The 11,547-nt window shown below is 39.7% G+C and overlaps 1 protein-coding gene across 1 annotated transcript in view; it reads right to left on the reverse strand.

Annotated features, from left to right (window-relative positions):
- Positions 1-11,056, reverse strand: part of AP4E1 (adaptor related protein complex 4 epsilon 1 subunit) — an 82,325-nt gene extending 71,269 nt beyond the window's left edge. The window contains exons 1-3 of the mRNA XM_008071529.2: positions 10,809-11,056; positions 8,676-8,747; positions 4,254-4,377 (exon numbers count right to left, since the gene is read on the reverse strand). Coding sequence (XP_008069720.1) covers positions 4,254-4,377; positions 8,676-8,747; positions 10,809-10,955 — 343 coding nt within the window. The 5' untranslated portion in view covers positions 10,956-11,056. The remainder of the gene's footprint in view (positions 1-4,253; positions 4,378-8,675; positions 8,748-10,808) is intronic.
- Between the last annotated feature and the right edge of the window lie 491 nt (positions 11,057-11,547).

An 11,547-nucleotide genomic window follows, 5' to 3' on the forward strand; every position in this document is an offset into this window, starting at 1 on the left:
GATAGGTACGGGTCCTGTTTCAATCTTCTGCATATGATCAACCAGTTTTCCCAGCACCATTTAGTCTTCTCCTTTCACCCCTTTTGTTAGGGATTCTAATGGTAACTAGCCCCATCGTTACCCAGCATTAACACTGCCTATGTCTCTTGTAGAAAATGGAAAAACAGAAATTTTTTATTCTCATAATGGAGAAGTAGCAGCATAACCAACTGTAACAGCTTCGCTGAAGGTCATGAGAGGAAAAAAGTTTGACCAAGTCAAGAAAACAATGAGGAAAATTCCAGAAAGCATTTAAAGTAGAGATTAAGTCTTATCAGATTGATGAGAACCCTACTGTTCACCTAAGGTATCACTCATTCCCAGTATCAACACCAACAAACTAATCCAAACACTATCTCACAGTGAAACCTTAATTCTTTCCGTTACAAATATCCTGTTTTGATCATTGAAAAACAGGGAAAAAAATTATGTGACTCAAAAAAATTAAAAGTTTTCAGGGAAACAGAGACTAACAACTATGATTATAGAATATACTTGATATGACTAAAAGTGATATAGGATAAAACAAAAGCTTTGACTTAAAGAAATTTGGGTCCGGCTACATCATTTATTTGTTCTGTGACTTTAGACAAGGAACTTGACTATCGCAGAAGATAAAGCACTTAACATAATGCCTGACTTAACAGGTATGGAAATGAATGCATTCTACAATATTCATAAAGAAATAAGGTAGCATTCTTCATCAGAGAAAGCATTAACAGTACCAGAGTGAAGACATACAGAAGGTTTCAATTATAGGTATTTCTAAAAATGTCTTCCACTCAATAACACGCATTAAGAATATCTGAAGCCTGTAGATACATAGCTCTCTAAATCAAGAAAATATTTCCCCCCATGTACAGTAGCTCACATCTATAATCCCAGATAATAATCAGGAGGCTGAGATGGGAGGATCACTTGAGCCCAGGGAGTTAGAGACCAGCCTGGGCAACAAAGTGAGACCCCCTGTGTCTAAAAACAAATTTTTTAAAATTAACTGGGAATGGAAGTACACACCTATAGTCCCAGCTACTCAGGAGGCTGAGGCAGGATGATACTGTGAGCCTAGGTGCTTGAGCCTACAGTAAGCTATGATCAAGCCTGGCACTCCTGCCTGGGCAACAGAAAGAAACTCTGTCTCTAAAAAATAAAGAAAAAATATTTTCCTAAGGAAGAACATAAGTCTCAATAAAAATGACTCTGAGATCTTCTTTAAGAGAGCTTCCATAACTATGAAATAGTATATATAAAAGGTTATTAATTACAATATTATTTTAAGAGAGTTAAAAAAAAAATCCATACATTCACCAGTAAGGATCTAGTTGAAAAACTATGGCACATTCACCCAGTGAAAATGAGGCAACTGTATGAAGATGTCAAAAAAAGATGTAGAATAATCTAGTGTGCTGTCGTTTGAGTAGGAGATAATGTATATAATATGAAAAAAAAGTGTGCGCACATACTTTTGCTTGTTTTTTCCAAAAAAAAAACCAATGGAAACATTAATCAGAAACTAATGAAATTATGAGGGTAAGGGGCAAACTGGGTAGTGAGGCTAGAAATAAAAGTGAGTCGTGAGGCATTATATATTGTTAAAAATAAACTACACTGAAAATGAAAAAAATTACACATATGTCTAAGAAGCAGAATGTAGCAGTAGTTGTACAAAATAATTATATCATCAACTATACAATATTTATTGACTGTATTGCTTTCAAAATTTTCTATCTATGGTAACATGGAAGACAGCTAAGTAACAACAGCAAGACAAAGGTTCACTGCATGCCAAAGGAACCCAAATCAAAAATGCCAGGACCAAAGCTAAGTCTAACTAAAGTCTAAACATGCAACATTTAAACAGGCTCCACAGTAATTTCATTTCAGAACTTTCATAAGAAATCTAATCAGCATATTCACCTTCTCTAAGTCTAAGACCAGGGATACAAAAGGTTTCCATGATCATTCTTACACCTGACTATATGAGCACAGCACATGGTTCACGCCTTCATGAAGGCAATTTCCACATTATATTCTAACTACTAGTTTTTGTCTGTCTTTGTTTTCTCCCCTGCCATTGCAGACATCCTCAAAACAGAAACAGTGTAAGTTACCCATCTTTATGCTTGATTGCAGCACCTGGCTGACAGTGGATACCCCCTCATCATACCAGTCCATGAAAACAACACATTTCATAAATAAAAAATCCCTAAGAAAATATCTTTCATATTATTTATAAATATCTTTCCAATTCAAGTCAAAATCTAACTATTGAAGGTAAATTTCTTAGGATGTATCTTTCAGAGTCCTTAAAAAAATAGATATTTCCAAGAGGGGTACACCAATGTTTTTTCAACCACTGTAAATTAATATGTAAAGGGAATAAAAGAAAATCGCTCAAAATTGAAGGGAAACATTAGAAAGTAAAGAAATAGTGAGAAAGTGGAAAAAGTAAAGAAAATGAGAAGAAAAGATAGATAAAAGGGAGGCACAAAAATACCAGACAGGACTCTGCCATCACTGTCTCCCTTCATGTATGTATTTTAAACACTTCCAAATGTATTTATATTTAACATGCTTTCCTTACAAACGAAAAGGATGAAGTAGGTTATCGCTTTTCCTAAAACGCTCAACAATGGTTGAAAGATATTTTGATCTCTTTCTTCTTAGGAAAAAAAAGAAAAGAAAAACACTACAAATACAACCTTTCAGAAGCGAAAATAGCAACATCATTAGAAAGACTTTACGAAAACAGTGAATATGACTGAATGGCCATTGCAAGTGTATGTGAAATAAAACATTAGTAAAATAAAATTCCATTTTTATATAATACTTAAGAAAAATCCAAGTTTTAGGAAAAGCAAATTACTAATAAAGACTACTTTAAAAACTCAAAGAAAAAAAAAGGTCCTTCCTTTAATTAGTTCAGGAGCTAAGACATTAGTATATGAAAAGAAACCAGGCACAGTGGCACATGCCTGTAATCCCAGCACTTTGGGAGTGCAAGGCAAGAGAACTGCTTGAGGCCAGGAGTTTAAGACCAGCCTAGGCAACAAAACGAGACCCTATTTACAAATAATTAAAATAAAAACAGAAAAAAGAGTGTGTGTGTGTGTGTGTGTGTGTGTGTGTGTGTAAATGTGTATGTATAAGAAGACAACACTATAAAGTTAACAGATGGAAGGAGCCATCTGAGTGGTCACACAAGATTTAAAACTTGATTTTGGAATACAGGAAGAGAGAAACAGGATGCCAAAGGACATATACATGAAGGAAAGAATATAACAAACCTAAAAGACAGATGAGTATTTTGGATGAAGTGGGGTCAACAACTGGAACATCGCATGCATACAATCCCAGAACGTTTAAAGACAGCTCCCACCTCCGCCCCATTATCTGATAGCAAAGGTCAACATATTTTGTGAAGAATGCTAGTCCTTGACAACATGGCATTATCAACCCTTTTGAATAAAGACCATATGCTATTGCATACTATTCTAAAGTGCTTCCTTCTTGAGATTCTGATATATGCCAGGCGCAGTGGCTCAAGCCTGTAATCCCAGCACTTTAGGAGGCTGAGGCAAGAGGACTGCCTGAGCTCAGCGATTTGAGACCAGCCTGGGCAACTTGACGAGACCTCATCTCTTAAATAAATAAATAAATAAATAAACGGGATTTTGATATAAAGCTAAACATTTATGAACAGAAGATTTAAGTCCCTGAAAGAAGTTTCCTAACAGCCCTATAGGTTAATGACCACAGAGACAAAATTTTCGAAAGGTACCTCTAATCCTCGTAGCTAACATTTCTGAAACTAAGAACAGGATACTTAAAATTATTCTAGTCAATTTCAGTTTGTATTCTATAAATAAACATTTCTGACCATTAAATTAATGAGGTTAGAAAGACTTCTTAAAATAAGTTTTACTGAGGTACAATTTGTATACAAGAAAATTTTAAGTGTTAAGGTTAATGAGTTTTGACAAATATATAGTCATCCAAACACTATCACAAGACCTCAAGCAATTTTTCATCTCTATAACTCCAAAATGCTATGAAACAGGAAAACTGATATCACTAACAGACTTTAAATTTCTGAAGTGTTATCTTTTAAAAGTTTCTAAAATTGTATTATATATCTGCCATCATTTATTCTACACAATAGTTGGAACTTTGAGGACAACACGAAGGTATGAAAGTCTTAAATACATACATACCTACTCTTTTTTCTAAGAGGTTTCCTTGTTGAGCCAACTTGATTGCGTGTATATAGCCAAAGGAAGCATCATATCCAAGCATTTCACAATATATAAGTCTCACCATACATTCCTTCATCATTTTCTGAAACGCAAAATATCCAGTCACTGTATAAATAAATAGAATGTTCTGATTTTTTTATTATGTTCTAATCATTTAACAGGGGAATTCTTTAATCCTGGTACTAAAAAAGTAATATATATGTTGCATAATTAATCACCCAATATCAGACTTTATAAATAAAAGTTGCTCCCAATGTTAATTACCAATAGCATTAATCTTAGTAAAATTATTTCACTATTTTGTTAGTGGCACGACTACAAAATATATCAACTATAGCTATTTCTATGTGTCCAGCGTAAAATTTGGTTATATGATACATACAGTCCTCAGTCAAAATGTCATCCATGATAATCTTCCTTGGCTTCTAAATTGTAGCAATGTCAAATGAAAATATCTAGAAAATTCCTACAAGTTGGTAATAATTTCTATAACAAAAACATTTTTCACATTTAAAAATCAAATGGCAGCCAGGCACAGGCTCACACCTGTAATCTAAGCACTTTGGGAGGCTGAGGCAAGAAGACTGTTTGAGTCCACGAATCCAAGACAAGCCTGGGCAACATAGTGAGACCTTGTAGCTACAAAAAAGTTTTAAAAATTAGCCTGACATGGTGTTGCAGGCCTGTAGTTCCAACTACTTGGGAGACTGAGACAGAAGGATTGCCTGAGTCTAGGAGGTTGAAGCTGTGGTAAGCCATGACCATGGCACTGCACTCCGGCTAGGGAGAAAGAGGAAAAAAAAAAAAGAAAGAAAAAGAAAAAAAACAAACAAATTGTACCTGGACTTTCTTCAGCATTATTATGCTACATATAAGTAATAATTTACTTTATAGGCACTCTTTTTTAAATAACACAATTACGATGAACTGCGGGACATGATTTCATCAACGGGATAACCATTCTAATAGTATTCCTTTTTTTTTTTCAGTTAGAGCTTCTTACTCTGTTGCCCAGACTGGAGTGCAGTGGCATGCTCACGGCTACCGCAGCCTGAACCTGCTGGACTCAGATGATCTTTCCACCTTAGCCTTCCAAGTAGCTGGAACTACAAGCACGTGCCACCACACCCGGCTAATTTTTTCTTTTTTTTTTATAGAGATGAGGTCTTGCCAAGTTGCCCAGGCTGGTCTCGAACCCGTGGGCTCAAGCAATCCTCTCATCTCAGCCTCCCAAAGTGCTGGGATTACAGGCATGAGCCACCATATTCCATTTTTAATGGGACCTTTGAATATTTGTAATGCAAGCTAAGCATTTTTAAGAGATTCTACAAATATGATTAGCATGATAATATTTGTGTTCAGATTTTACAAGATATTTACAGCACATTTTAATGAGCAACAAAAACATTAACATGTTTCAAAACAAAGAAAAGCAGAAACAAAAATAAAGAAAAGCTCACAGACTATTTAATATCTAAAAATTAATTTTGGATAGCATATTACAAGATTACTGAATTACAAAATGCTTAGAAAACAGTTAAATGAAATACTTTAGGGCAATGCCTTTGGGTCCCCTCCCACTGTGGGAGCTTTTCTGTCCTCTCAATAAATCCTGTTTTAAAATAAAATAAAGAAAAAATTTAAAACAAGGATAACAATGTTTAATATTGTGTATGTGTGTGCCTGTGTAAATATGAAGAGCTTAGCTGGGCTCGGTGGCTCAGCCTGTAATCCCGCACCTTGGGAGGCTGAGATGAGTGGATTGCCTGAGCCCGCAGGTTCAAGACTCGTCTGGGCAACTTGGTGAGCCCTCATCTGTACAATAAATCAAAAATCAGCTGGGGGTGGTAGCGCATGCCTGTAATTCCGGCTACTCGGAAGGCTGAGGCGGAAGGATCGCCGGAGCCCAGCAGGTTGAGGCTGCGGTGGCTGGGAGCAGCCACTGCACTCCAGTCTAGGCAACAGAGTGAGACTCCAACTCAAAAAAATAAAAAATAAAAATATGAAGAGCCTAAGGAGAAACAGAAAAATCTTAGGGGAATGAAATTTAATTTGGGTCACTTTTGCTTAAAGCAATAAAAGTTAATTCATTAACACATTAATTTAAGACTCCCAGCCGGGCTCGGTGGCTCAGTCTGTAATCCCGTGCCTTTGGGAGGCTGAGGTGAGTGAATTGCCTGAACTCTGGGTTCGAGACCCGCCTGGGCAACTTGGCGAGACCTCATCTCTACAATAAATCAAAAATTAGCCTGGCATAGTAGCACACGCCTGTAGTTCCAGCTACTTGGGAGGCTGAGGCAGAAGGATTGCCGGAGACCAGCAGGTCGAGGCTGCAGTGGCCGGGAACAGCCATTGTACTCCAGTCTGGGTGACAGAGTGAGACTCCAACTCAAAAAAAAAAAAAAAAAAAAAAATTTAAGATTCCCAGATACTGAGAAAACAAACTTAAAAGACACCGGAAGCCTCTCTTCAAAGATTTCTACATTAATTAATAGCAAAGTTGTTCATTTAAGCCATTAAGTTTCAATACTGGATTTGTCACATTTTATCTCAGAGTTTTTCAAAAGTCATTATGAACTTTATTTAACTAAAACTATACTGCACACACTATCATTCTCCTATTTTTGGAAACGAAAGCACATTCCCCAATGCAGGAACTTCCTTACTTCTCCAACAAACTGTCATCTAACTTCTACATGAACACCTCATGGACAGACTACTCTATAAGGAATGCTAGAGGTGGATGGTCATAATTATTATATCTTCCTTCCAAATTCTGGTTTCCTAACTTCTACCTAATTATTGTAGTTCCACCCAACACTAAGATTATGCCCTGTAGCAAGAAAAACTATACAGTGATATAAATTATTAAAAAAGAAAATCTAAGCTGGGCTCGGTGGCTTAGCCTGTAATCCTGCGCTTTGGGAGGCTGAGGTGAGCGGACTGCCTGAGTCCACAGGTTCGAGACCCGCCTGGGCAACTTGGCAAGACCTCAACTCTACAATAAATCAAAAAATTAGCTGGGCATGGTAGCGAGTGCCTGTAGTTCCAGCTACTTGAAAGGCTGAGGCGGAAGGATTGCTAGCGCCCAGCAGGTCGAGATTGCGATGGCCGGGAGCGTGCCACTGCACTCCAGTCTGGGCGACAGAGTAAGACTCCAACTCAAAAAAAAAAACAACAAAAAAACAAAATAATGAAAATCTAACAAAGAGAAACCATTTCTGCTTAAGAGTTCTATCAAGGACTATGAAACACAATGATTTCATACACAGACACACATACATCCAGACACAAAGTTATACATATATACGCATAGATACATAAACTATGCTTTGAGGTTCACCTGCCTACATAATTATGATCACAACAGGAAGTATAAACATTCTCAGATTTTACAAGTATTGTTCACGTCCATGATCATGTACTCATGAAAAATGATTATGGCAATCCTTTGAGTCCCCTCCCACTGTGGGAGCTTTTCTGTCCTCTTAATAAATCCTACTTTCTAAAAAAGAAAAAAGGAAAATGATTACCCTGATATTTTTACTGGTGGGAAGGAAAACATTTCCTCATGGATTAAATAAGGAAGGCTCTCATTAAATACTTGCTGAACAAATGTTGATGGGGGGAAAAAATTTCATTTAAAAAAAGAACAAAAAAACCTGGCTCGGCGCGGTGGCTAAGTCCAGTAGGTTGAGGCTGCAGTGGCCGTGAGTATGCCACCGCACTCCCAGACTGGGGGAGAGTGTGAAACTCCTGCTCAAAAAACAAAACAAAACAAAACTGGGTCTTAATCTAACTATGTTGGGACAGTCCCTCAGGGGCCTGCCAATAGGAACCACTCATTAAATAGTTGCTAAATTATTTGTTTGAAAAACCAAGTTATATGGAATAAAGTTTGAAAACAATTGGGCCTAATTTAGCTCCAGTTATGTGATATACTCGGTTTCACAGCAAGAAAATAATTATTCTACCTTTTCAGTCAACTTATACTCCAAAATGTATAATAGTAAAATTAGAGATCTACAATATATCAACTCAGGTCTGAAAATATTATGCTAAATGATACATCCTAGCCTTTTCCAACACATTTAAAAAAAACAACATTTAAAAAAAAATTGGATCAGCACTGGCATCCCAGGAGTATCACCACATTTGTTACATCATCATCATGTCGGCCCTGACTTGACACAAACAAGTCTTGTTCTGGTACAATCAATCAATAATAAAAAGCTAAAGTTAATGGCCGCTTGCTACCATTCGTAACTCATTTTGACAATAACAAATTTAAGCTTAGCAACTGATCGGCATGACGCTATCGAGTGCATAGTGAACCAGATTTCAAATTCAAATGTGTTGGCACTGACTATGCAAACCTACCAGTGTTGTAGCAGGAGCAGAAACAGTTGCCTTCAGACTACTCAATTCCTGCTGGATTAATTTTTCTTCTTCCTGAAAAAGTGAAAATATTTAAATGCTTGAATACTTGTCTTTTAAAACTACATTTTTAAAAGAAAAAATTTAATTTATAACACTTCCAATAAAAAAGAAACATTATTTCAAAGGAGAGTTATAAACACACGTGCTTAAGATCTGCCAAGAGGCATTTCTCTAACCTTCAGAATCAACCCTGGAGAGAATACATATTTCCAGGCCAAACTATCATTCTTCTTCTCTTTACTCAGTTACTGTACCCTTAATGGCAGAATGGCAGAAAATGGTTTAAAAAAATTAAAGATGGAAAGAGAGTAGAAATACTTTCTCCACATACTGGCCCAGGATAAGAGTCTCACATCTTCCACATAGAAGTAAAAAGTCTCCATGGAATAAAGCAGTTTAGTAAGAAGGCAAAAAACAGAAATAGATCTTTTTCCTTAAACTTCTTCCCTAGCCTTTCCTCATTCTTCAGCTCCTTTTCCTCACCTTCTATCTCACATACACACCTATGTGGTCTCTTCTACTATCTGCATTGTATTTTACCTAAGGACTTGAAAACTGATTCCACTTTTAAATAATATAATGCTATCTTTAAATTACACATGGACTTAGTAGGCATTTATTAGGTAGATAATCAAGAGTCACTGGTGAAGTAGAGCCACATTTGGATGCCTATGTACAATTTCAAACTGCAAGTTAAGACCAAAAATAGGGCCAAGCATGGTAGTTTACATCTGTAATCCCAGTACTTTGGAGGCTGAGGTAGGAGGCTCACTTGAGGCCAGGAGTTTGAGACAGCCTGGGCAACACAATGAGGCCCTGCCTCAAAAATAAATAAATAAAATATAAAAGAAAAAAAAAAAAAGACCAAAAAAATTTTATTTAAATTTTATCTGGTATCTCATAAAAATTAGCAAAAATTAAAAACTTAAAGAGAAATAACATTAAGTCAATAAATAAGGATTTTGGAATGTGAAGAAGATCCTCTCCAGTAGAGTATCATCTAAATTCAGTCTTGAAATAATTTTTTTAACCCCCAAAGCACTTTTTCTTCTGTTTTTTCTTCACTTTTGGCATTTATATTGCACTGCAGTCATGCTTATACTTGTCTTAAGCCCAAAACAGATGACCAGTTCCTTAGAAGGGAATGTTTTTTACTCTATTCTTCTCGGTGTCTCACGCATAACCTTGATTTATAAATATCTGTTGAACAAATTATGACATTAACACGTGCTTTTCATTTTTTATTTTCGTAGACATGGGGGTGAGGGGTCCCACTGTGTTGTCCAGGCTGGTCTCCCACTCCAGACGTCAAGTGATCCTCCCGCCTAGGCCTCCCAAAGTGCTGGAATTGCAGACACGTGCCACCTCACCCAGCCAACTCTTTTTAAGATATAAACTCCTTGAAGCTTTGAACCTGTATCCTGCACAATCCGTGCAACTATCAAGTCTGTGGACGCCTACCTTCTATCACAATCACTCGTTTTCAAAGCTCATCAGAGACTTACTCAGCAAATTTTACATTCTGGGTGAGCTACGCTTTTCCTTTGCTCTAACCTAAGAACGTCAAGTTCCCCAAAGATATTCCACAGCAGACCCGGAGGGCAGGATCCGTTCGGGTGGGTGATGTCGAGCTGCTGAAGCGACTGGAGGGAGAAGAAAACGGAGTAGGGAAAGAAACTTTGGAGAAGCTCAAACACGCCTGACACTTCTATGGCACTGGGTATTTTCACACCCTTGACACCTCATCGAATCCTCCAAACACCCTATGAAACATGATGTATCGGTACTCTTGGCACTTGAGTCGAGAAAACACACGGAGGGTCCGAGGTTCAAGAGAGCAAATGAGTCGAGTCGGTGTCACCGCCAACTGTGCGAACCCGGCCTCCCTGCCGTCAGTGCGGGCAGGAAAGTGAAGCTTCCGGGCCGACGGGAGGACCAACCCACACGCTGGCAGCCCCTGAGCCCCGCGGCGGGCCAGCCCCGCAGGCCCCGGGGTGTCGCCGCCGGGCCAGGGCCTTCGGCGCGGGGGCCTCACCCGGACGCCCCCGACCTCCCGGCCCGGCGGGCACCTACGTGCTTGGAGGTGAGCGCGGTGATGCCGCGGATCAGGCTGCCCAGCCGCGAGGAGAACGACGCCTTCGCGGCCGCGGGCCCGCCGGACTGGTTCTGCAGAAAGAGTCCCGGCAGCGCCGTCAGCGTCTTCTCCACTATATCGCTCATCGCCACAGCCGCTGCCGCCGCCGCCAGCGCCCCCGTCGCTGGCCGGCTTCATGCCCAGACGCCGCGGCCCACCCGGCCTCCGTAGGCACTTCCTGTTTTTTGAAGAAGAAATCTTTATTTGCATTTCGCGTGAACAAGCTCACGTTGTTCTCGAGAGACGCCGCCCGAGGGCGCAAGAGTCCGCGGGGAAAGGACCGCCCGCCCAAGCTTGCGAACGGAAGCTGACCTTCCGTGAGCCGGAAGAAGTATCCGACGCTTCCGCTGGTGATAGGGCCCACCGAGAACCCCCGGCCACTGTGAGTCCTCTGAAGATGCCACTGGGGGATCGATCCTACAGAGTCTCCCTTTCCCATTAGCTGCCTCTGCGTGGCTCGAGACCGTATCAGGAGATGCGCCCTGGCCTCGCCGTTTTAGAGACGCCCACCATGTCAGCCGCCCCTCTGCCTGAGACCACGCGCAACACGCCCACATCCCGCTGCTGCCCCCTTGCGGGGGGGGCGGTTACACGCGGTTCCCGGCGCCACGCGCGGTTTTGGCCCTGGCGATTCTGGTCACACTCCGGGTGTCGAATGACAGCGGGGTTGTCCTGGGG

This window comes from Carlito syrichta, unplaced genomic scaffold, assembly GCF_000164805.1.
Source record: "Carlito syrichta isolate Samal-C Ts95f unplaced genomic scaffold, Tarsius_syrichta-2.0.1 Scaffold314363, whole genome shotgun sequence".
In the NCBI taxonomy this organism is placed as follows: domain Eukaryota; kingdom Metazoa; phylum Chordata; class Mammalia; order Primates; family Tarsiidae; genus Carlito; species Carlito syrichta.